The sequence below is a fragment of the Watersipora subatra genome, chromosome 3 (genome assembly GCF_963576615.1).
Source record: "Watersipora subatra chromosome 3, tzWatSuba1.1, whole genome shotgun sequence".
Classification (NCBI taxonomy): Eukaryota; Metazoa; Bryozoa; class Gymnolaemata; order Cheilostomatida; family Watersiporidae; genus Watersipora; species Watersipora subatra.
In genome coordinates, this window is record NC_088710.1 from 4,733,642 (window position 1) to 4,761,510 (window position 27,869).

Consider the following 27,869-nt stretch of genomic DNA (forward strand, 5'->3'; position numbering starts at 1 on the left):
CATGTGCCAGTCATCACTGCGAAGCTCCATTGTCAGAGTAGCCGATTGAAATTTAGCTAGCAACTTATCTGTGGTGGCCATGGAGGCTGTATAGACTTTAATGCTTTGTCCTTCCTCTCTCACTGTTTGCTGCACACTTTGGAGTACCCTACCCCTATCTTTCTTATCGAAATACGATCTAGTAGTATCAGATTTTGGGTTGAGTGCTCTGTGCATCGTTAGCAGTTTGTGAGTTGCTATATCTGTTTCCTTGACGGCTTCCTCAGTCCACTTTATTATGCTTGCTGGGGATCTTATTACTGGCAGTGTAAGTACATATTGCCACGACTTTATTTCTGGCATTAAGCTGGCTTCGTAGGACCTGCTGAACGTGTTTCTTGTATTCGGTAATTGCTTTGTGACGTACTTCGGCTTCCTGGTTGATGTTGCTTTGCATAAACCCCAAGTACTTGTTCCCTTCTTCTATATCTTTGATGGTCCTAATTGGCATTTCTAGGCCATATGTGTGTACAGAATGTTCTTTCTTGAGAATAAGCCTTTCACAGTTCTCAATACCAAAGGTAATTCCGATGTCCTTGCTGTATACCTAAGTAAGGTGTGTTAGCAAATCAATGTTCTTTTCCTTTTTAGCATACAGCTTGATGTCATTCATGCAGAGGAGGTGGTTTATCTTGGTGCCACTTTTAAACTGGTATCTATATTGTCTTTTCCAGCATATTGCTTAGAGGGTTTAGGTGTATGCAGAAGAGCAGCGGTGATGAGTCACCTTGATAGATGCCTCGCTTGATTTTGACACTCGGGAGCTTTTTGCCATTAGGCTCCAGTTCAGATTTCCATTTGGTCATTGACATCTTGATGAGCGCCACAAGGTTAGGGTGAACATTGTACAACCTTAAGCACTCAAGTATCCAACTGGAGAATTGAGTCATAGGCCTTTTTGTAAGTCAATCCAAGCCATGGCAAGATTGATATGCCTTCTCCTGCTGCCTCGACAGACCGTCCAATCCACCAGCAACTGATGTTTGGCTCCCCGGGTGTTGCGTCCAATTCTTTTCTGAGCACTAGTCATATAGTGACTCATGTGCTCTTCCAGTTTGTCTGCAACTATTCCTGAGAACAGTTTTCAGGTGGAGGGCAAGCATTTTATTGGCCGATAGTTCTTGGGACTCGGCCCCTGCTTCGGGTCTTTCATCAGAAGTACAGTTCCTCCTTCTGGTCAGCCATTATGGATGATCACCTTTGTTCTATTGGTCTTTCCCTCTGCTTAGCCATTCTAGTGTGAAGTGATGTCAATCTCTACAACCAGAAGGCTTTAATCGTGTCAGGTCCAGGTGCTGCCCAGTTCTTTATACACTGCACTCTGCACTTGATGTCTACTTCGCTGATGGTGGGTCCTTGCTGTGCCACAGTGTGTTGGTGGGTCTTTTTGAGCCTCTTCAGCCAATTTGTAGTGGTGATATGAGTAGCCTCTTTCCTCCCGATGCCCTTCCAGAACTTTGAGGTGCTGGATTTAGGAGATTCTGGCATTGGCTTTCGTAGTTCATCTTTGAACTGGGAATACACTCTCGATGGATTATTGGTAAACAGTTTGTTCATTCTCATGTTATCCCGCTCTTTGGTGTACCACTTCAGTCACGCCGAATGTGCTACTAGCTGCTGTTTGGCAGATTCTAGAGCTTCCATTGTGGCTTCCCTTTTTGGACGCTCCAAACTGTGGTTAGATATCTTACTGAGCCTACTAACTTTCTTGCGCAAGTCTTTGATCTTATTTTGCAGCCTCATCTGCCAAGACAGAATGGCTTGAAGCCTTGTTGACAGTGGCTTAATTACCCATCTACTCTAAGAGGACGATTGCCCTACTGTAGATTAGGGCATTAGTCTCACTGATCGATCTAGTTGAGATCGATTCCAGTGCCAAGTTAATGTCTTCTAACAGCTTTTTAGGTTGAATTCCTTGCTAACACTCCATAGTGGTAATCTGCATTTATAATCATTAGCAGCTGGCATCTTGTTGATGATATTGTCTGCAAGTTCTTTCACTCTTGGGTCAAAGTCAATGTGCATGTCTTCTTTGACCTGTGAATCAACACAAGATGGTGCGTGTGCTAGCTCCGTGTGTGTTGATATGATTACTTGGGTGAACTGTTGCCTAATTTCATCTACTTCAAGTTCCGATATAAGTTGCCGCTTGATTATGTTACTCCTCTGAGCTACAAGTTGTTTAGCGGTTAAAGGCAATTCAGGGGGCTCCTTTGAGGTTTACTCATAAAGTAGCACTGCATGAGTTTCGCGTTATCAGTCCCAGTCCATTTCATTCGTTTTGAACCAGTGGCCAATTTTTCACTGCCTTGTCCTGGCTCCATTACAGGCAGTGCGGACCTTGTTTGATCGAGTGATGTTCGAGCTGGCATGGCTTTGGTTATTGCACTCATAGATGTTGTAGACCTTACATATAAGCAAGGGTCTTGTTTGAGGACTGCCAGAAAGGTGCAGTTGCTGATATTTGAACCTAGGACCTAATGGTCACCATCCAGATACCTTACCAACTGCGCCATCTGTCCTATAATATAGGACAAATGGCCTATATATACCATATATATATACCATATATACATGTATATACCATATATATACCATATATATACCATATATATACCATATATATATATGTGCGGTATATATATATACCCTGCATGGTATATATATACCGTGCAGGGTGTATATATAATATATATATAATTTATATAATACATATCTATTTCTATACTATTCTTCACCATTTTGGAATGTGACAGTAGCTTGGTAAATTGGTGATAGCGGGCAGTTGGTTCTAAAAGGGCAGTTACAGAATTAACTCCTTTATGAGGTAAAACATCAAGCTACTGAAAAAGAAAAACCAGCAAAATTCTGTAACTTTTTGAAAGCCAATTGCCTGCTACAGAGAGAATGTCAGTGCTTAAGCACTGACATTCTCTCTGTAGCGTCATGTAGCGACATTCTCAATGTAGCAACATTCTCTCTGTAGCTTTCTCTCATCTAGCTAAAGCTAGATGTGGACGTACCTATTCAAAGTTCTTTGTTAAACATACTCACAGCTGATGGGATATTTACGGACAAACGTTCACTGCTGATATGCTCCTAGTTGCAGACAAATGCTAAGTGCTGATAGGATAGTTACAGTCTAACATTCACTGTTAATAGGCTGCTTAGACATGAACTCACTGCTGATAGGCTAGTCAAAGACTTACAATGACCACTTTGTCTCTAACGTGTTGCAACCACACATAATGAAGGTTCTCCTCTTCAGGTCTGCTGTATCCAGTTGGGCAAGGAATAGCTTTGATAACCTTATCCAGGTATTCTACCTCTTCCTCTCCTGGCTGTATGAAAGGCTGGTCGCTGCAGATCAACAAATACTTGAATGATTATCATAGAGTCAAAATATTTCCTATGCACAAAATAAGCTCTGAACATAGCACTGGGAAGACACAGTCAGACAAGTTCATATGCATTGTAAACTAGTGAATTTTAACTTTTATTCATGTATGAAGACCTAGTCTAAATTATTCAAGAAAATGATACCTCACATGTATTAGAACACTATGACTATTGATTAACAGGCTACCAGCGGTATCTTTCATTCATATCAAATCTTGGCTAATCTTATCAACATAATACTTTGATTAAGGATAATTGTATTAAGTACCATAGATTCTGTTGTTGAAGTTGAAAATTTGACATCAAATTTCAAGTTTAAAAATTCATCCTTGACTTATGGGCAATGATGTTTTTTTCATGACAAGAATTCTAGTAAAATTCCATTTAAAAAAATCTATCGCAAGTTAAAATTACGCAATATGACATATAGGGGTTTATTTATAAAATAGTTAAATACTAGTAATTGATATGTATGCACTATCACTAGAGTTCAGTGTTGTTTCTGCCTGAACACGAAATTTTTTTTTCTCAAACAGGTTTACATACAGCAGTACAATTTTGGCTCCCGATTGGTTTTAGTAATTGAGTTTTAGTAATCAAAGCCTACATCATTACATTAAAAGTGAATAGTTATAATTAGAAAGGAACACAAAATTCCATAATTTTAATCAGAATGGCTTAAATCAATGAGTTTTAAGCGAGCGCCTCTTACGTTTTAACAGCACTTTTTGAATGATAACATAATTTTTACTACGTAATTTAGAATTTTGTGTTCCTTTCTAATTATAACTATTGATTTCTAATGTAATGATGTAGGTTTTGTTTACTAAAACTCATTTACTAAAACCAATCAGGAGCCAACATTTTACTGCCGTATGTAAACCTGTTTGGGAAAAAAAATTTCGCTGCCCAGACATGTGCAGCTAGTGCTCTATAAATAGCTTAGGATGAGTCAACCCCCTAGCTTTTGCTTACCTACCAGCTGGTCGGCTGACCTTGTTCAGTGTTGAGTTGGCTAGTGTAAACTGTGGTTCAGTTGCTAATAAAGCTTGTCTAATTGAAATGTTACATTTGCTATTGCTTTTTACTAGAAGATTTAACAGTAATCCTACTCAACATGAGATCAAACACAAGGTCCCGTTCTTCCGTATACAAATTTTCATCGCACAACATTAACATCTTTGACTAAAATTCTTCTGGAATAAAATTTTATTTCAATTTAATGTTTTTTTCAGAGTATCTGCCCACAAGCCCACACTTCAGTAATTCATTTGACACATCCACTATCATACATCCATTTTTTTTCGTGAAGATGAATCACAATTTTTGACAGAAATCTGTCTTAGGCTGTTTAGAAATCTAGTTATATTTAACATTACTTGTATTGTTTAAAAAGTAATGTTTGGTAGATGAAAAGAAAATGTTGTTACCTTGACAGTGATATAAATTCTTTCGACCTGCTGACAGCTGACAGATCGTGATCACGATGTAAAAAATAATTATAAGATAGCAAGTTCTTTATGCTTAATGTTGCTGTTCACAATCACGTAGTATTGCTAAAATGATACTAAATTCACTAGTTTAGTGCAAAAATAAATTAGGAACACTCAAAACTACTCAATTATGAACAGGAATTAGTCAGTCGTAAAAGTTGTGGCTACGCGAGTCTCATACATACCTGAGCACATTTTATCGAAGTTTCTAAATATGGTAGGCACTACTTTGAGTACGGGTAATAACCTCTATTTTGCAGGTTTAAAAAAATTGAGTAGATTGACATATATATGGATGTATATGCATGGATTTTGTTGGAAAAATGTCCATAGATTGCTTTTTATTTTTACTAGCTATGGAACTATTTTAAAATACATTCTGAATAGAGAAGTAACTTAGACACTCTTGTATCATAATTTGGCAGATTCTAAGCTGTGGATCAAAAAAGCTTAAACACATACATGTATATGAAAGTTTTACTCATTGAAAAATACTGCGATCCGTTTCATGAAAAGATATCAAACTTTTGTCAATTTGTGACTGTAATCATAGTTGACGCAAACTCACTAAATAACGTTCTCAAATTTGAGAAAAAATGCTCTCTTTTATCAGCAACTGATAGGCAGTCCGTTTCAGCTTGAAAGTCCAAGTTTAAACTTGCAGTGAAAATTTAAATATTTTTACAACTTTTGAAATTTGGTTTAAAAAGTACTCGAGTCATCTTTATAAGTCCAAACATTTAAACATTGATAGAAAATGGCAAGTTGTTTAAAAAACATGAGTGTTCATTTTTTTGTTTCAACTTTGAGTAATGCTTGAATGTAGCAATTTAGTTGAATTTCAAATGCCTCTAGTCAGTGCCAGTAATATAAAGAGTTTTTATCTGGATACATTTGTAATTAGTGTAGCCAGTGCTTTGGAAGTGAATGGAATTAGTGCAGGAATAATTGTGTTAAATTGCTAACTGGGTTTCATCCGTAATCCATAATTCATCCATAAGCAAACATACACCTTTCAGAATGCTAGTAGTACATCTTACAACTTATCATAAGTATTCACTCAAATGTTTAGACTTAGTCTGTTACAAGCTCTTTCTGTATACTGCAACTGTCCATATTAACAGAAAATTACAAAAACATTCTGATGCATGTGTTAAATTTTTAGAGATTTGCATTTAAAACTTGAAAACACAATCGCCCACTAGCATATTAGTTTACTTACTAATGTACTTACAACTTACTAGTGTACTTACAACTTACTAGTGTACTTACAGCTTACTAATGTACTTACAACTTACTAGTGTACTTACAACTTACTAGTGTACTTACAGCTTACTAATGCACTTACAACTTACTAGTGTACTTACAACTTACTGGTGTACTTACAACTTACCGGTGTGCTTACAACTTACTAGTGTACTTACAGCTTACTAATGTACTTACAACTTACTAGTGTACTTACAACTTACTAGTGTACTTTAGGACTTACACATGTAAACAAGACATTGCTGACTCACCCTAACGAGTTGCAGTACTTTTCCAGCTCTGCTCGAATTTGGCAAAGTGGTCTAACCTTTGGGTCAAGCTTTTGATGGTCAACTATTCTCAAATGTTCCATTGCGCTAATAAGGCATCTTACAGCATTCTCGTTGTTGCCACAGAAATGATGGTACTGCGCAAATAGCCTAAGAACATATGTATTATGTATTCAGTTTTAGACTAGTCCTCATAATATCAGAGACTCATCCGATTATATCATAGACTCATTAAACAATGACGTTCAGGCAATTAAACTGTTGATTGCTTGTCTGATGTTAAATGATTATTGCAGTAGGAGTTGTCTAAACATTAACTGAGCTCAAAAATGGCAGGTTTGGATGCAGCACTCATTTGGATAAAAAATGCTATGGATAACACCGGCTTTAATTTAAAAAAAATGGCATAAATATCCCTAAACGTATCTAAAACAATGCAGATAAAAACGAACGATCTTGATTAGGTGCCTACAGCTGCATAGAAATTTGAATTTTGAAAAACACACAACAATTTTAAAGTTTTTATATAGCAAAGTTTCCAATTATGAATGTTGAAAATATTACATGCCAAATGACATTTCAAATTTGAATACGATAATACTTCAACATTATGCATACAAGTTCTTTTTCAGCAAGAGTCTGCAAAAGTGAAGAACGTACAAATTCTAAAAAGTTTGAAGATCTGTGCTGTGAACTTGATCAACTGATTATATACAAGTTCATGAACAGAAATACATAGACATGCTGACCAGGGTCAACTGATCAAACATAAATCGTAAACTTGTTGATATATGGTTACAACACTGCTAGCATATCATTTTATAAGTTTTAGTGCTCCTATACATCCTTTCAAGAGGATTACCTGCCAGCTTTTGCAAGAGACCAATTATGGTCCAGTGTACGGGAAGCAGGTGGGCTCGTAGGAGTGCTTGGACTTGACAGTCTGACACCCTGCGACTCAATACGATGTTTGATGCATTCTATTAATCTCTCTCCCTTCTCACGATCCGCCTGTGCATCATTCCCATTGAGGTAAGAGATTTTCTTCCCTGGAAACCATCCAAAAGAAATATTAAGCTGTGAGTAAACTATTGAGCATAAACGGCCAGAGTGCTCCATGAAGCTGTAGTTATAAGGCTATAGAAAGGCTAGCCAGAGTGACTCATTAAAAGGGTAAACTATGACTAGACAGTGATACTTGTAGCTACTACAAAGATATCACTGCGAAGATTTATCGGCTGAACCTCGAAATGTATGAAAACCAAATAATAATCTTAATAATAATGCATTATAATAGTACAATGATAATTTATGGTTATATAAGAATTATGTATATTCTGACTATAATTTCTACTTTTATTATCAAATCAAGTGGCTGTAAATCGGTGTAAATAAACCAAAAGGCTACCATATAAAAGCATAAATGCTAAATTTAAGACAGCAAAGGACATCCAGTACATAAATTACAAAAAATAATTTTATACCCTTAGTGTCTGCTATTTCGCAATAAATCTCCATCAGTTAAGTGTATGTGGCTGGAAAATCTTATTGACATAGTATAGTAGCTAACATAAGGCTGGGTGTTTTGATACCAGCAGAATGTTACCTCAACTGCCTTCGATGGTGAGTACACCAAGCATAAACAGTTTGAGATACCATATACTTCAGTTGTCCATCAGCAAGTTGATTTGTTTAATAAATCCAAATTGCTTTCTGTCTTTCAAATGAAATCCCAAATCACTTTTGCCTATGTCCAAATCACATCAAATGATAACTAAGTTGGATCGCTACAAACGAGGTTTGTTTCAAATATACAAATTGCCATGAATATGGACTCAGCTCTGCTGGTTGGTAAATTTAATTAGTGCACTGACATACCATGTCAAACCTGTCCAAATGCTTTCTGACGTTGGCACAGCCTGTTTGATACATCATTAACTTTTCTACCAGTTTTACATTATTATACACTTTCTCTAGCTCGGTAGTGCTTTACATGTTTGACTTACATAATTCAAATAATCTACTGCATTATGCATTTTACAACCACTTACTAGTTGGTAAAAGCTAACTTTAATTAATTTGGTTACTAAAGTTAACTAACTCAACTTAAAAGTTAACTTTAGTTAGTTTTTAGTCAACTAAAGGTTAACTATTTATACTAGCATCAAGCAGTACTAACATCATTCGTATTTTTATGCCATGCAAAAAACCTGATGTTGATGGTCTATAACAGTACATGAACTTATCACTATGACGATTACATAATATCAGTGTTCTATATCGGTGCTGTCTGATGTGTTCACATGCTTTAATCACTCTGATTTTGAACTGAACTTATTCCTAATAGCGTAAGTGTGAAGTCCTACACTCGATGCTTAAAGCTGTGGTAAGACAACTCCACATTGATTGGATTGTGCAAATTTCATATCTTTTACAACTTTATTGTTATGAAAACATTGATATAAATACCTAAAGTCAGAAGATATCCCATGAGGCAGCACAGCAGGTGGTAATCATCTGTTTCCAATTCACTCTTGACAATTCCACACTCGAAGGCAGAAGTTTTTGCCTGCCCAGAAGATGGCTGCCCAGACTGGTTCATGAGTGGGTTAATTGAAGCACTCTGGTTACAATTTTTAGGCCCTGTATGGCTGCTAGGTAATGCCCCTGCTTGTGCACCACTTGCATGCCCGGTGTGGATGACAGCTGGAATCCCAGTCTGGACAGTTTGGTGCAGGGGTCCAAGTGATGGCATTGCCTGGTCTCCATTTGAAGGCATTGCCAAGCCTTGGCTGCCTTCCATTTGCCGCCCTGACTCTTCTTGCTGCCCTGACTCTTCTTGTTGACCTTGCTGCTCTGACTGCCAAGGCAAGTAAACGTTGAAGTCAGGTCTACCACTTATACCTACAAGCAGTTGGTTTCCATCTGATCAGTTTGTATAATCATACCAGGTTTCCACCATTCTGTGTTTCTAGGTGTTGATGTCTTGTTATGTATATATGTTCATATGGTTGCTTCTTAACATACAAAGCTACCCTAATCTGTTCTCATATTCGCTTCATATGTCAAAATTATCGCAGTTATTCTTTTAAGGGTATATTTCATGTGATTGTTTCACAGTCCAAAAATTTAATGATAAATGCTTCAGGAAATTACAAATAAATTTTAAAGAAATGCATTTAATCTTGCATATATATATAGGCGTAAAACTATTTAAAACTGTGTAAAAAGCTAGATAATGTGAAAGAAACAACTGAAGTAATCTGTACTATGATACAAGCCATGTTCATCAGTAGCCATGGTTAGAGGTTCAGCAAAAGGATTGTTTCATATGGTATTTGAACTCATGACATTAGGCTTAGCCACACTTGCCCTGTCGAAGCCCCAAACGACTGCCTTCCTCCATTCCAAATAAGTGTGCATGTACTTACTCTTTGTGATCTCACAGCACACTGGACAGCCAAGGTACTCAGGCCTGTATTCCCTCGGGCGGCTCAGCCCCCCCTAACTTTTTAGTGATTTTTGGCGGCTAATTAGTAAGAATTGCAGTCTAAGCTCACTCACTTGGAATTTCCAACAACTAATTTACTAGCAATTAGCGTTCTATACTGTCTCTGTTATGATCTCACCAGATGAGTGATCTTGTGAGACTTTGTTAAGACTTGGAAACTGAACTTTATTGCTTATAGTGGGGGTATAAATAAGACCCCTAAACTTGCAGTTTTCTTATCGTATAAAACTTAATCAACGTAGAATCAAAACATCGACAAGGAGCACTATGGGGCAGGCTCTTCTAAATAACCTTCTAATATTACACATATATAACATTGTGGAAATAGATACAAAATCAGTTGTAAAAGATTTCTGCCATGGACACATTGACAGAACAAGACTTATTGTAATAAAGAAGTAATAGCTTTTGTTCTGTCAATGTCCTTTACAGAAATTTGTAGTGTCATGAGTTTTATATCGTTCGTTGAATAAAGAAAAGGTTTTGCCTACCATGGACCATTGACAATATATTTATGTAGATTTTGAGCTTACAATTGATTGCATTGTATTAAACATATAGCAACATTTGCCATTCTAACTTTCAAACTGTCTATCATGAAAAAAGTGTTTTGTGTAATTGCAATAAATTAAAAGAGAGAAAATGAGAACAACTGTAAAGGTTGTCAAACAACTGTAACTTTAAAACTTCATTATCTGAAAGATGTGTTTCGTTGAAATAGTTTTCAAATTTGTCAAACAACTGTAACTTTCAAACTTCTTAACTTGAAAGAAGTTTTCGTTAAAATAAATTAGGATGAAAAATAAAAACGTTAAGGCGTTTAAATGTAAATGTGAAATCATTAGCAAGTAATGGCTACATATAGTAGTCTGTTTTGCTACGATTACAATGAAAAATTATTTGGTATACACTTATATAATTTTAGTTCGTTTCAATGTTGGCATGCAAAAATTGGCATGCCAACACTGGCATGCGAGAATATCATAGGCTATAGATAAACAGAGAGCGGTATAGAAACCCGTAGTAATTATCTAGTACAATCACCTCCTGGTAAAAACCATCATCATTAAAAATAGTAACAAAACAATATGTTAACCTTTGTAACCATTGGTACCAACAATGACTTTAGTGCATTTTGTGGCGATGATCTGCAAGATAATATAACATTACCATGCACTACGTGGAGAGTTTTTACCTTCGAAACAGGCATGTAACATAAATGCTGAATCTAACTTGAATGAATTTAGCTTACTAAACATACTTTCAGGAAGTTTTAATACGTACTATAATAAACTTAAAACTTTTAACTAAAATGTTGTCATTTATACGTTTTATCGGTTTTTACCATAACGGATAACGCTGAACTCGCCATGGAAAGATATATCTCTTAATAACGTATATAATCAGAACACAAATTGCCAAATTTTAAGTTCGAGATTAATTATTGTCGGAATAAATTAGCCCTGACAAGAAAAAAACAAAGAAGCATTGTGTTGCGCATACTTAGGTCCTAAAATATTTATTAACAGGGGAATCGAAACACATGGGCGCCTTGCTAAAATAATAGCTGTAGCTGGACAATCACAACGATAGCTGGACAATCACAACGACAGACGACTACACAAATACACACGCAACCAACTTTGAGAAATATATATATATATATATTATTTTAAAGCCTTTGATTGTCTGCATGTATATGTATGTAAACTGATTGTTTTGGCCCACTTTACTCACCCTTGTATTTTGCCTTGAGAAACATCAACATTTTCAAAATAGTCCAATTTTCAAAATGTCTTTTGGTATTTTGAAAATTGAGTAGTAAAAATAGTAGACCCATGTGCGCCCCAAATAATAGCCTTCCGGCATTTTCGAGGGATTGAGCACACATTTATAATCAGTGCTTCATCATCACACTGATTATTTCTCATGGCACACGGGATTGGTCTTAAGTATAACAAGAGCATGCGTGTATCCGTCTGTAGAAGCCAGGATTCGAGGTTAGAAAAGAGGTTCGCTTTTTAAAGGACTCGATACATCCAACTTGGTTGCCTTACACTCTAACACCTGCATTACTCAACTGCTTTCCGCATTGCGGAATAACTGTGCATATACCTATGTATTAGCGCTGTCGACAAGCATGACACAATGGAGTGTTAAGGTACTACTCATCGAAAAAAGGTTTTTATTATCAGATGACCTTTATGTTGAACGCAGGGAAATTGAGATGCAGTCATGGTACTACAGAATACAGACTGTTTATAAGTAGAGCGTGATAGAGATAAGGAGTAGGTTTAGCTTAAAATAACGCAACTTTAGTGATCACATTTTATTGATCACTTTCTTTGGCTACTTTTGATGAACCAACACCATCATCAGTATTTTCAAATACCTATCCATTGTGACTTGTTTTTAATGATTTTTTAAAACTTCTAAAATGCATCATGCAGGAGTTCTCAACATTATTGATGGCACGCATCGAGTGAAGTTTTTTCGGATGATATTTGACTACCCAATCTGACACATCAAAATTTATCAGGATTTCTTTAATTATCGATGGAGGTAAGACGATCATAACTGCATCCTCTTCATCGAATTCTCCAAATTGTTCAATTATTTGCTGCATTGTGAACAACTCTTGAAGTTCTCCACTTCAAGAGGAGGATCATCAATGAAAGCTTCATCAAACCTTTTGCGGTCTCGACAAGAAATAGCGTGAGACCACAACTTCCTCCATGCAACTTTGAGCGGTCGCTTGGTCATTTCGTCCAATGCAAGTTTGACATCGCAGACACACCACAATGTTAGAGTGACATGTCCAAAATTCAAGAAGAGCGAGTTGAGTCTTGTCATTGATCTCAAAACTCCGCTATGAATAGATATTTGGTGTACAATTGTTTAAAGTTGTAAATTACTTTTTGGTTCATATGCTGAAAAAGTGGTTTCATATTAGGAGGAAGGTAAAGCACATTCCCAATTAAACCTTTTCAATTATGTCTTCTTGTAGGCCAGGTGGGTGAGTAGGGACATGTTCCAGGACGAGAAGACACTTGTAAGGGACACCATTATCTCGGATGTATTTTTAACCGCAGTGCAAAACACTGTGTTGACCTATTCGAGGAACAACTGCCAGGTAACCCCAGCCTTTGAGTTTGACCTCCACATCAATTTGAGCTGCTGCTTAATTCTCTTGTAGGCTCTGAATGCTTCAGCATTTGCCGAATGGTAAACCAAGAGCGGTTTCCCCATGCAATCACTAATGGCATTGCAACAAAGGGCGAGGGTGAGGCGATCTTCCATCGGATTGGGTCCTGGGAGACTTTTTTCTCAGCGGTAATGTAGGTTACGCAAATGCACCTTATTCAAAAACAGGCCTGTCTCATCACAGTTGAATACTTGCTGAAGAATGTAGCCTTTGTCTTTTGTTATTTTTTCAAATTCTTCAACCAAGTTCCCTGCTACAAGTTTGCCGAAACTTGATGTCTCACCAGGTCTTACAATTGAGCAGATGCCAGTCCTTTTAAAAAAAATTTCATCATCCATGCAAGGCCATGAAATCTTGCTTCTCAGACTGCCCTCACCACTCTCGAACTTGGAAAGTTAGTCAAATATGACAGTTGTTTTTTCACGTATGACAAATAAAAATGACAGCTTCAGTTATAGAGTCTTTTACTATTTTCTTCTCCTTGATCTGAATTAGGAGAAACCTCTCAATTTAATCATTCAGAAGAAACCTTTGGTTGAACATCCTGGAGATGTCCTTGGCAAGCTTGATCACTTTAAAGGCATAATTCTGTTTGGTAATCGTTTGTATCATCGGAGGAGCCATATGCACAGTCTAGCAGCATCACCCAAGTTCATACCACACTCATACTTCTAGATAATGTATTGCTGTTCTTATTATTTGCTATAATTATTATCAATTCTCAATTGTACTCAGTTTAGGTCCATCATTACAGTAAATTAATGATAAGTTAAGGAGAAAACATTACTTTAACGATAATCTAAATAGATTTATTTACTTTTTTCTTCAGCAAGGTAAAGGAAAAATATCGTATATGTATAAATTAAAGTAAACAAATGTGTATTGTGTATAATAGATACCCTCGAAGTTTTGTTTTCTTTCCTATGTGTGGCAAAAGATTAAACAATAAGATGAAACAATAAGATGAAACAATAAGATTAAACAATAAGATTAAACAATAAGATTAAACAATAAGATTAAACAATAAGATTAAACAATAAGATTAAACAATAAGATTAAACAATAAAATTAAACAATACTTGTAAGATAAACTTTGAGACTCATTATGCAAATGGAAATTGAGAACTCCTAGAGCAAAACTGACAAGTTGAACAAAGAACCTTTGAGCAAACAGAAACTGAAAGGGGTTTAATAAATTCTGTAAACTGAAAACAGCCAGGCCATCTTACGTCTCCAACGATTGCATGAGCGGACAGCTTCATCATAGTTGCTGATTCTCAAAAGTTGGTAGGATTCAGCTATGCGAAGGCTTATCATTGTCTCCAACAAATAGACATTGTTATCCTGTTGAACCTTACCACAAATCTGACCGGCTGTCAAAGCGAGTTTTCCATACTCATTTGGTGACTCCGAAAAGTCTGGTGCTAATGGAAGAAACAGTAGAGTTAAGTATATAAAACACTTGAACATTGTACAAGTTTGCAATATTAAGAAGTCAATTGAAAAAAAATTTAATAAGAAAATCTCACAAGAGTTGAGCATGTGAGTGTCAGTCAGAGAAAGAGTAGCTAACTACAAACAGTAAACATTTGAAAGTTCTGGAAAGGACCACGTTGTATAATCATCTTATGTTTATGTGAGTAATCATAATCAGTATATATTCACCTTAATAATCATAATCGGTAGATATTCACTTTAGTAACCATAATCAGTATATATTCACCTTAGTAATCATAATCAGTATATATTCACCTTAGTAACCATAATCAGTATATATTCACCTTGGTAATCATAATCAGTATATATTCACCTTAGTAATCATAGTCAGTAGATATTCCCCTTAGTAACCATAATCAGTATATATTCACCTTAGTAATCATAATCAATACATATTCACCTTAGTAATCATAATGAGTATATATTCACCTTAGTAATCATAATGAGTATATATTCACCTTAGTAATCATAATCAGTATATATTCACCTTAGTAATCATAATCAGTATATATTCAGCTTAGTAATCATAATCAATATATATTCACCTTAGTAACCATAATCAGTATATATTCACCTTAGTAACCATAATCAGTATATATTCACCTTAGTAATCATAATCAGTATATATTCACCTTAGTAATCATAATCAGTATATATTCACCTTAGTAATCATAATCAGTATACATTCACCTTAGTAATTATAATCAGTATATATTCACCTTAGTACTCATAGTCAGTATATATTCACCTTAGTAATCATAATCAGTATATATTCACCTTAGTAATCATAATCAGTATATATTCACCTTAGTAACCATAATCAGTATATATTCACCTTAGTAATCATAATCAGTATATATTCACTTTAGTAATTATAATCAGTATACATTCACCTTAGTAATCATAATCACTATATATTAACCACATTTATTGCAAGTAACATTTATTTTTAATGTTTTCAATCATAAAATTAGTTGTACATAACTCACAACTCTAAATACTTGTACAACAATTATATAAAAAAAAACATACAGTGAGCGGCGCACTGGTAAACTTTGGCCCAAGAAAGGAAAATCTGTGCTGGTAGTTCTCCCATATAAACCTCAGCCAGCTTTTTTATGTCTACAACCTTTTTCCTTTCTTCCTTCTTATAGAGGACACGCCCTTCTGTTAATAGCTGCTCAAAGTACCTGTAGTGAATATTATATTCGTGTATTAGGAAATACAGAGCACTCACTCATCATCATGCTCTCCATAATAGCAATGTCATATATTTTGTTGTTGCTTTATCTTGAATAACTACACAAATGGCAAATTCAATTTATAGCAGATAAAACTAGGTAGGTGTTCTGAAGAATCAGTAGAGCGAGCGCGTAATGATAATAATTATATTAATAATAGTAATACAACATTTGTGGTAACACTTACTCTTTTCGAGCGTGGTTATTCACCAGGTTTTCTTCGCTAAGACGTACCATGTTCTTTTGTGATTTATGAGTGAACCTGTGAAATTTCGGCAAGTCTCTTATGAAGCTTAGAAACACCTCAGATGAGACAAATGGGCATTGTCGCCCAGCTGCATACAGATCTGCTCCTTTCCTGCAAAATTTCAGATGTTTATGCGCAATTCTAAGCGAGTTAATGAATCCATAACACTATATAAAACGAAGTACAGTGTATACCATTTACTAAAGATTTTAACTACTTAGTTTAGAATTTAAAAGTTTTTAAATCTTTTACAATAAGAAACTCTACAAAGCTAGTTCATTCTATTTTATCATCTATCATAACTGAAAAAACGTTTCTCAACTTTTCAGTGACCGAATTAGCAATCGACTCATATTTTAACTACTTCTTTCTTCCTACCATATGAAACAATTCGTAGTGAAGTGCCTTTAGTGGTCATTTTTACACCTTCATTTCACCTAATATCTAAGACCACAGCTTTGCCTTTTTATTAATGAAATATACAGGTTACTCCTAAAAACCAACAATTTCTTGTTTCTTTGTAGCTGAGCACTGTTTTATATACTACAGTGTTGGCTCCGCTTCTGCCTTTTTATGTTTTTGCCTGCCTCCGAGTTGTGTTTTCTGGCATACACGCTTGAATTTTGGTTGGCCTTGCTCCTCAGTGGTTTGGCAGATTATATTTGGTGAAGCGGTTGCTTACGTGGTTTTGTATATATATATATATATTTAGTTTATAAAAAACTATAGATTAAAATCATTACTACTAATAGTTTCATGCAGCCGCGTTGCAATCTTCAGGTAGAATGCCTAAAATGTATAATTTACAAGCTATAAAATTACTTTATAAAGCTGAGGGCTCAATACTATTTGTCTGATATAAATATAGTATACAGCAAAGATGTTGTCAAATTATGTTATTGAGCTAATTAGGTGTTTTCTAGCATGTCGGCATGTGGATATCAGCTCACTTCTAGTGTTAAGGCTGGCTAACTTTGGTTCGAATATGATGAAGTACTTTTCCCATAGACATAATTGGCAAGATTTTGTATGACCGCTCTTTATTCAACTGTGAATTTAACTCAACAAAGTCACCACCAACAGTGAAGGAAATGGCAAGATTTAATGACAGACTCACACATATGATCAGAAATATCAAGTTTAGAAAAATCCAGTGCAACTTTCAGCACAGGATGAAAAACGATCTGAGGAAGAAACTTAAAGACAAAACCAAAGTCATTGTCGATGCAGACAAAACAAACAATGAACTATCACAAGAAAACTCAGACCTACCAAAGCCTCTTTACCAACAACACCACGAAAGACTACAAAAAGATAGCCATGGCTACAGTAGACTCCATCAAATTAGAAGCTAAGGCTATAGTAGAGAAACTTAGTATTGCAGACCGCCTATATAAAACTAGTGAGCAAAAAGCATTCATCATCATCAAAGACCACAAGGCAAACTTCCCCGAAAAACCAACTTGCCAGCTCATTTATCCAAGCAAATCGGAGATAGGCATCAAATAGGTAAACAAATCACAGATAGCATCAACCGAGAAATACTCTACCAAATGAACTTAAATATATGGAAAATACAATATCTATGCTCACATGATTTAAAAACGTCACCAACAAATCCCAGCACTCTTATTGTATTTGATGTCGTTGAGTCTTATCCCTCAATAGCGGAAGATCTACTTAACAAAGCTTAATCGTTTGCGTCTAAATACACAAATATATCTGACTTACACAAACGTATAATACACCACGCAAAAAAATCTATACTCTACAGCAATAAAAAACCATGGGATAAAAGATCAACTGCAAACTTGTATGACGTAACAATGGGCTCTTACGACGGAGCAGAAAGCTGCCAACTTGGCAGGAAACCTTCATGCTAAACCTTACCCCTGAGAAGCTTGGCAAAACAATTGGCTTATATCATGACAATGGTCAAGGACTACTAAAAGATACTGCATGAAACATTAAGCGCACTAAGAAAGAACTATGTGAAATCTTCCGTAAACAACTTACGTATTACCATCGAAGCAAATTAGAAAGTAGTAAACTTTTTAGATGTAACTTTGAACCTTAACAACAACAGCTTCAAACCGTATAGTAAACCTAACAACACAACCACATATGTACACAAAGACTCAAATCATCCACCATCAATCATAAGAAACATACCTGAATCCATCAACAAAAGACTCGCCAACATTTCGTTAAACAAGCGGCTCTTCAAGGAAACAAAAGGACAATTTCAAAATGCACTTTCTAACAGTAAGTACAACTTTTTTTTAAACTACAAGAGCAACAACCCCAACAAAGAAACCAATCAACAGAGAAATAGGAAATGTCAAACAATATGGTACAACCCCCCCCCCATACAACAAAGGTGTTATTACCAAGATCGGTAAACAATTTTTCAAGATCCTGCAAAGTAAATTTCAACCAGAACACAAATTACACAAAATCTTCAACAAAAACGCTGTAAAGTTAAGTTATAGCTGTACTTCAAACATCCACCACAGAATTAGCTAGCACAATAAGCAAGCACTATTGCAACCACCCAACATCCACAGGAAATGCAACTGCAAAAATCGGGAAAATTGCCCTCTAAATGGAGAATGCCTTTCAAACTGCGTAGTACATCAGGCAACTGTAGAGTCTGGGAAACGGGATACGCAAGAGACACAAACTTATGTAGGCCTCACTGAAACCACTTTTAAAACAAGATTAGTCAACCACAAAACGCCTTTTAAATATTCTACCAAACGGCTACTAACAGAATTGAGTAAATACATACAGGACTTAAAAGACAAGAACATTCGCTACAATATAACCTGGAAGATCATCAAGAGAGCGGCATCATATATGCCAGTTATGCCTATGGGAAAAGTACTTCATCATATTCGAACTAAAACTAGCCAGCCTTTAAAATACAGGATTTAGGGTGATTAGCTTTTATAGAATAACGTGAACGAAAAAAGTTAAAAAATAAGATAAATCAGGCAGTTTAGAGAATAACCTAAACCAGCCTACTTAGTACTTACAGGATAAGATAAACTAAACAACTTACAGAAGAAGATAAGCTAGACAACTTACAGAAATTGATAGACTCAACAGTTTGCAGAATAAAACAAACATAAGACAATTAGACTTTAAGCATGATATGATAAACCAGAGTGTAATAAAGAAGATTATACTTCAAAAACTTTAACAACGTACTGCGAACACTCTGACTTGCTATTGAGTGGCCTATATTCTTCATTGCTGAGAACAGCCTCACTGTACTTGTTAATAGCCATCAGATACTTCTCTTCTACCTTTGGCCACTTGTGTTGAGTGACATGGCAATAGCCGATGCCGCAGAGTAATTTACTGTGTAACAGCTAAAACATGAATACTCATGATTTTAGTTTAAAAACCACTAAATTTCACAAGCTTTCCCATAATTTGGAGACAGCTGAAACAACATCCCGATTAAAGATTATAGAAATCACAGCATGAACAGCAATGTTGAGTATTAACATGCATACAAGGGAGTATGTTGGATGCCACCCAAAACCTCTTTTTAGAAATAAAAGGTGCACTTTAACATCATGGAAATTTGAAATATATATATTTATAGTTAGGAAAGTTTTTTTTAGATATTTTGGATCATTTCTGTATAAAACTGTCACTAAACGTGACATGATTGGTTTACAAACATGTGGTTGCAATCTTTGTGAGTTTAAATCCAGCACTATGCGAGTTTGTCATTCCAAGATTTTAATTGATATATCTGGACACACAAACTTTGAGATTTAGATGAACAGATATACGGATGTACTAGCTGGGTAATAACGGGTAATAAAACAAGTTTTTGCGCGGAAAATCTATTTTTAATCAACTTGTACAACATTTATTATTCTAACTTTTAAATGAAGGTGTTTGTTTATTTCTGGGTGTTTCTAGCCAACGCATAATTCAAATATTTGAAAACTTGTAGCATAGCTAAAACAGACTGTTAAAAACTTTACATTCTAGGGCTACACATTGGTTCAAAATTTCAAACAGCTTATAAACAGTAGCAAGTAATGTAGTTGCCATAGACTAAGTTTTTTTACTCAATGAATTTGAGTAACTTACCGTAAAACCTTTATTTAAATGCTATGGTGCTTTATTTTTCGACTTTTCACTTAGAGCGGTGCTTTATTATATGTGACGTTCAGATAAAGGGTGGCGTTGTATTTCTCACACACCCCGTCAGAATGTTTATAAAATAAATTTAACCCCGTCATGGGTAAATCAAATGTTGCACGTATTTTGTACACTACTTCAGGCGGTGCAATATTAACTATTTTGGATGCAAAAAACTTGCTAACTTTTTTCCAACTTGTCATGGTCCTCTAAATAATACATGTCTCTACCAGTTGATATCCTTGCTTGCAATTAACTTTCAATGAACTTATTGCCTGCATTGGAATTTGTTGGAGCATTCAAGTTTTTTTATTTTATTCTAAACTTAAAGGCTTTTTTTCATTTTATATCTATATTTAACAAGATTGCATAAAAGCTCATTGCACTCATCGATGTGTTTGCTACAGTTTGCAGCCAAAACTGGCTTTTTATGTGCAATAGGAGTTACAAGCGTTGATCTATTGTAAGCTGTGTTCATATTACCACAATCATGCTATTAAATGATATGCTATGGATCTGAAAATTTATAAGTTTATTTATAATAATCTATCAAATGATACAAATATATATTCAAGAACAATTTAGATAAACAAATCACAATTATAATACATGCAGAAACAAAAATTAATATTTTTGAAATAAAAAATGCCTGCATCGTTTACTCGGCAGGTTGCGTTCTGATTGTCACTTTCGCACATGGTGTAGTGGCCATAGGCTTATAAGTTATACAGGATTTATTTCGTAAAACTTCAATCAAAAGAATGGAAATATAAAGATGGAACAAATATAATGAGAGATACAGCAATTACACAACACTCGGTATTTATGAATTATCAACAAACAAAAATATTAAACAAATTTATATTAAACAAAATTAATAACCTTGTTGGAGTCGCAGCCTACTCCACTAATTCAACTATCTATCAGACACTGAGCATTTGAACTAACCATTTGGTCCAGTCATGGATGCAATGCAAGGCAAGGCAAGCTAACGGCTAATCCACAAAGCTCACAAGCGTCAGTCCAGCGCTAAGCTGTCGGCTATCCAAGCCGCAACACTTGCAACCATTACATCATCGCCTAGTTGTTCAATACTTTCCACAGTGTCTGCTGACCTGAAATCTTCTTCTGCACTGCTAAACTAGTCGATATTAGCGTCTAAACAATTTTTTACCAGAGCAAAGCTTTTACGCGTTGCTATCTGAAAATAATGTCACAAAAATAATAAGTTTTTAGCCAGATGCGCACTTAGAACAAGTCGTCCGAAGCATTGTAATTGCTAAAACGTTTTTTGTACTTCAAAGTATCAAGACCACATTCAACAGAGAACTACTATTAGCCTGTTTTTAACAATAAAATCCAAAGAGTTGTCAAATAGATTTTGATACAAACAGAAAAAATGAACGAATTAACTGTTATTGATGTAATCGAGTCATTATTAACGCATTTTTGTGAACACTTTTCTACTGATCACTTGCTGATAGTGGCGGTCAAATGGAAGTGGGGTTCAAATAGAAGTGGCGTTCAATTAAAGGGTGTTGCTCTATTTTCCAAGCAATCCCCCAAAGTGGCGCTCAAATAGAGACGGCCTTCGAATAAAGATGGCGTTTAAATACAGGTTTAATGGTAAGTCAGTAACTTAAGCTAGTCTAAATCTTTACTATAATAAGAGCTGTGTGCTCCCCGGCTAAAACAAGCGTTCGGAAAAAAAATTGCACTTCACAGGAATCAAACCCATACATTTAATGGATGCACAAGTGTAAAGCCAAGCGAACTACCATTAAGCCAACCATCCACCTTACCACAGCTTGGAATTGTTGTGCTTTTAATCATTATGCGTCGTGCTAGTTGTAATCAAGAGTATTTTTGCAAGCGCTGCAAGTGTGCGTATTTTAGTGTAATAAAAATGGACAGAATGATTCCATAGTATGGAGAAGAGGCCGCGGGATGTAGTGGTTAGCGCGCCTGTCAGTAAAACCGGTGTTTTTCAGTTCAATTCATAGATATATAAACCTCGATTGGCCAATAGGAAAAAAGCCTGTCAGACTTAAATAGCATGACGTTATGCCATTGTATTGTACCTAATGCTTGACTGCACTGTTGTTTACATTGGAGCTAATGAGGAGAAGGTGACAAAATCACATTTATTTTCACATAAAAACCTTGGATACATAATCCAGTGAACCAAAGCATTCTGTGATAATATCTGATAACCACCATAGATTAAAACTATAAAAGTTATGAAATGTTGCACACAAATCATGAGCCATCATTGCTTTATTTGCCACCCCTCTCCTATCCCCCTTCTCTCTTTTCTCCTTCCCCTTCTCCTAAGAAGAAGGGGGAAAGGGAAAAGAGAGAAGGGGAAAAGGAGGGGGGGCAAATAGCCCACCCACCCGAAGAGCCCGACCCTGGCTAGGTAAAAGACTAATATCATGTTGAACTAAACATGACTAAATATGATGAGCCTGTGATGTTTTGATCTGATCAGGGAAATGGAATCAATGGCTTTCTTAGCTAGAGCTGGAACGAGACCAAGGAATGCAGGGTCGGAGCAGACTCAGGGTCAGCAATGAGGGTCAAGATCGGGTCGGACCGGGTCAGCACACGCGATTTTTTATTCATTTACGGTTAAGAGATAGTTCTATTACAGCCTAATGTTGTGACATCAATAACCTAAGATAAAAGAACCCATAATCACACCAACCATTATATTTTGTGGCTTGGTTTTTAGATGCAATTTACAATTTATGGCTAAACATTGGTGGATCAATGCTATTCAATGGGTGATAGATTAATGGCATGATTTGGCTAGTGTTTTTATTACCGATTTTATTTTCAACTGCTATTATAATTAACAAGAAGAGATTAGTTAAGAAATACTTTGCAAATATAGAAATGGATAACCCAGCATAGTGGAAAGCAAAAATCTATCACTTCCCTAAAACTTCTGGTATTAGTGAAAGAAATTGAAAATACAATAAATTTGCTGGATTGAAGGTTCTTAGACGCTTTCAAGTTCCTCAGGATGCCTTCGTTGTAAATGCCTCAATAGCATTGAGATGGACCCTTCTTTGTAGCTTAACTTGCTTTCGCATATTGTACAAATAACTTGGTATTTCCCTTTCTTGACCGGCTTCTTCATGAACTCCCAGACCACCGATTATTTCTTGCCAAAAAATGTTGTGAAACCTATAGTCCAAATACTATTGTCACAGACGTAAAAATATAGTCTGAACTCACCTTGTTCTATTTCGCCTGGTCCTTTCGCGCTAAGACTATATGCGACTCTATTTCAATCGCATTTACAAGCGGTATACAATCGCTCTCATTTAGCCATAAACCTACCCGTGCCTTTGTATAAGAAAACCCGAGGGTCGGGTGCCCCAACCAGGGCACCTCTGACCCGGTGGGTCAAGACCAGACGAGCTACCCGTGCCAGCTCTATTCTTAGCTTCATAATGTGCCCTAAACGAAATATATATCTTTGCTATCTCCCAAGCTAGGCTACTAGCATAAAGATTACACTTAAACAATAGCATGATGTTGAACCTCAGCAACCTCTTCATGGTGGCAATTAGTGCTAGCCTGGAAAAGTTTGTCACCAATCCACCACTACTAAGCAACACTCTCATCGCTTTCTCACTGTGGTTGCAAACCTCAACCACCACAGGCGAAAACAAAGTCAAGCCACCACGATTCTTAACTGTGATTAGGGAATTCATTGCTTGGTTGACATCATAGTTGGTAACATCCACGATGCTAGTAATACAACCATTACACTTCAGCTTTAGTGACCGAGATACATAACCAGTTGTAAAATAATCATTCTGTCTTATTTTTGATTTAAGACATACTTGCATACTCATCATATTTAGTCATGTTTAGTTCAGCATGATATTAGTCTATTTACCTAGCCAGGGTCTGGCTCTTCGAGTGGGTGGGCTATTTGCCCCCCTCTCCTTTCCCTCTTCTCTCTTTTCCCCTTCCCACCTTTTCTTGGGAGAAGAGGGAAGGCAAAAAGATATAAGGGGTATAGGAGAAGGGGTGGCAAATAAAGCCCTGATGGCTCATGATTTGTGCGCAACATTTCATAACTTTTAGTTTTAATCTATGGTGGTTATCAGATATTATCACAGAATTGCTTTGGCTTACTGGATTATGTATCCAAGAAGGTTTTTATGTGAAAATATATGTGATTTTGTCATCTTCTCCTCATTAGCTCCATTGTAAACAACAATGCAGCCAAGCATTAGGTACAATACAATGACGTAACGTCATGCTATTTAAAGAATAGAGAAAGCATAATATTATTATGCTTTATTAGTTATCTTGAGGTGTTGACTAATGTTCTAAAAAAAGAATCAAGGAGATTGACCCCCTAGAAGCTGAGATATAGACAGCCAAACACAGGTCTACCTAATAAAGAATCAGAGGAAAACCCTTCGAAAATCCCGAAAACTGTGACGTATAAAATCGACTTAATGGTCATGTGCCGGAGTTGCGCACCCTTACCGCCGTTACTTATAATGATTGTTTCGGCTACGAGATGTGAAACGCTTCTCGCGATAGTAAATAATTTACATACTAGCTCTGGTTTCTCAGGAAAATCATCCAAACATTGTGTGGTAAAGGCATTTGCCCACAACCCCTCGCCATGATTTTTTAAAGCAGAAGAGCAGATTTTGACTATTGTGCTTCAAATTTTAACTCGATCTCCCCGGATATGCTCCGAAGATCATCTGTTCAACTAGCGGCGCGTGTATAGTCTATATGCGATATCCGCGATTGCAGTTTGTTTAGAATAAGAAATAGGAATGGGACTTTTTGTTCCTTCATCATTTTTCTACTGTGTATCTACTGCAGCATTCAGTTGATTTTCATGATTATCGTCACTATTAACAGACTGGAAGTTCACTACAGCCATAATCTTAAAAAAGATTAACTTGACCGTGCTGCTCTTGCTATAAGAAAAGAAAACGATAACTTTTGCTTTGATTTTTCTATTGATCTATTATCTTATCTATGATTATGTTTTATGATTTATATAATATTCATAATGCATATTATACAAAATAATAATATAACTGCGTATAGAATAGATGATGTAACTAATATAATTTGTAGAAAATTCCAAATGATAACCGAGATTGATGATTGATTTAATTGATTCTATTTATTAGCTATAGTTAAAAAATCTGAACAACGCTAAAGATGAGTCTGAATAGGGAAGCTAAGTAGGAGAACAACAAAACTGAGCTGAACTAGCAAGATAGCGAAATGTTGCGAAATAATAGATGCGTGTAATTATTTTATGCTAAAACTAGTCTACACGTCAGAGGGACTGGTTCGGAATTCTAGGAGCGATGATTGTTAGGCCCAATTTGATTGTTCTATACTTCCAGGGATTAAACCAATTAAAACGCCGTGATTGTTATAGGAGAGCGCATTAGTTGGCTTAATTGACCAATGACACACAAGTCGATTTCATACGTCATATATTGATGATTACCAAAACACTTTTGTTTTTTGGTAGACCTGTGTTTGGCTGGCTATATCTCAGCTTCTGGTTGGTCAATCTCCTTGATTCTTTTTTTAGAACATCAGTCAACACCTCAAGATGAATAATAAAGCATAATAATATTATGCTTTCTCTATTCTTTAAGTATGACAAGGCAACCAACGGGTATAGCTATTATTGGCCAATCTAGGTTTATATATCTATGGTTCAATTCCATTGCTAAGCAGTTTCTTTATGCGTATTTTATCGCTATAACTAAACAGGCGACAGACAGATGACAGACAGTCGACAGGTAGACAACATACGAATGACGGGCGGACGACGGACCGATGACAGATGAACGACGCACAAACGGCGGACGAATGACGGACGACGAACGAATGGCAGACAAATACTTAGATTTATATATAGATTTGCATGTGAATAGTTTGAAAAGTGTGTACTTAGCTGGAAGCTAAGTACAAACTTTTTTTCAAACTATTTGTAAAGTACAAGTATATACACATCTAAAAATTGAGATTAAAAGTGAGTGAACTAGTTTTTATACATAAGAATGAAATTATTTAGAAACAGATCATGTCTGTTTACAAAACCACAATTTCTATTAGAATAACATATTAGACAATCAGTAAAGTTGCTGTCTCACCATTATGAGCTTACGTCGAGGATCATCAACAGAAGCAACTAGCTCTTGGGTCCTAACATGCTCATCCATCTTGAGTGCATGTTTTAGAAAGTTACTGATGTGCTCGAGGTTATATCGATGCCCTTCTCTTGGCATTTCACGAATCACAGCTACCAAGCAGTCTCTAGAATATTCCAGGCAGATAATGTGTCAGCACTTGAGACTTGAAAAGAGTGCTATCAAGTAGAAATATCGAAGTTGTTTCAACTTAAAAAAACATTTTCACTAGTTTTGATTAGCATTTATTGCTCCTGGTGAAAATGATCAGCAGGTTTTGTAACAACTTAATTTTATTATAATAGTTAAACTTGATGACTTTGCATGATATGAGTAAAAGTTAGCGAGTAGTAATTTGATGATGACTGGCCTTCATATACTTACTGTTAGAAACTCAACCAAACTGCTTAGACATTTGTCATATGTAACTCATCCTGATGACTCTCTGTAGAAATGCAAAAGTCTCTAACTATTCAAGAACATCTTATGAAAATTCTTTACAAAGAGTCTGTTTACTCTTGGTTGCTTCTACCTCTGAAAATCAAACTGCCCAATATGTCTTCTAATTAAAATATATTCAACATTATCATGAACCATGTAGCTGTTCAGCATTGAATGTCCTATCTGGTCTGTTACACAAAGCTATTCCATATCCATTATAAACTGAAACTAAGGAGTAAATATATTCAAAGTTGCATAAAAAGCAAACTTTTATAGAAATTAGAGCAGCACTTGAAAATAAAGCACCGTAGATTCTCGCATGTACACCAAATTTTGATCGCAAATAACATGTTATAAACCTGAGCGGTCGGGCATAATTCAGATCACAACTACAACTACATAATTCTAACAGCTACAACTTGAACCATGCTAAGCATATTGCTGGCAGCCTGCTACTTATTACCGAGGGTAACAAGTTGAGCATGTTTAAGTCATGGCCGGGAACATGGCTCAAAATCATGACAACTCGTTGAATTATTGCTATTATTATAGCTTATGGTATTATTATCACTGCTAAAAATAAATTATCACCACCACTAGTAATATTGGTGACTAGACGAAACATATTGATCCATTGATCTTCAACTTGTGAAATCCCTGTAGCTGTAAAATGTCTGACACTACTGTTCATTGCGAAAAAGAAATTACGATAAAAAATCAAGTTTTTGCAAACCGAAACTAAGCTCAGCTTGGGTTGTAAATACATTTTCCTATGGCTCAGACAGATGATAGACAGATTGTTTCCTATGGCTCAGACAGATGATAGACAGATTGTTTCCTATGGCTCAGACAGATGATAGACAGATTGTTTCCTATGGCTTAGACAGATGA

The 27,869-nt window shown here is 35.9% G+C and overlaps 1 protein-coding gene across 1 annotated transcript in view; it reads right to left on the reverse strand.

Annotated features, from left to right (window-relative positions):
* The window catches only part of LOC137389967 (uncharacterized), a 58,797-nt gene that overhangs the window by 4,207 nt on the left and 26,721 nt on the right, over positions 1-27,869 (reverse strand). The window contains exons 8-16 of the mRNA XM_068076168.1: positions 26,502-26,664; positions 19,381-19,544; positions 16,108-16,278; positions 15,712-15,869; positions 14,412-14,606; positions 8,936-9,370; positions 7,329-7,515; positions 6,449-6,616; positions 3,249-3,399 (exon numbers count right to left, since the gene is read on the reverse strand). Of these exons, the coding sequence (XP_067932269.1) occupies positions 3,249-3,399; positions 6,449-6,616; positions 7,329-7,515; positions 8,936-9,370; positions 14,412-14,606; positions 15,712-15,869; positions 16,108-16,278; positions 19,381-19,544; positions 26,502-26,664 (1,792 nt within the window). The remainder of the gene's footprint in view (positions 1-3,248; positions 3,400-6,448; positions 6,617-7,328; positions 7,516-8,935; positions 9,371-14,411; positions 14,607-15,711; positions 15,870-16,107; positions 16,279-19,380; positions 19,545-26,501; positions 26,665-27,869) is intronic.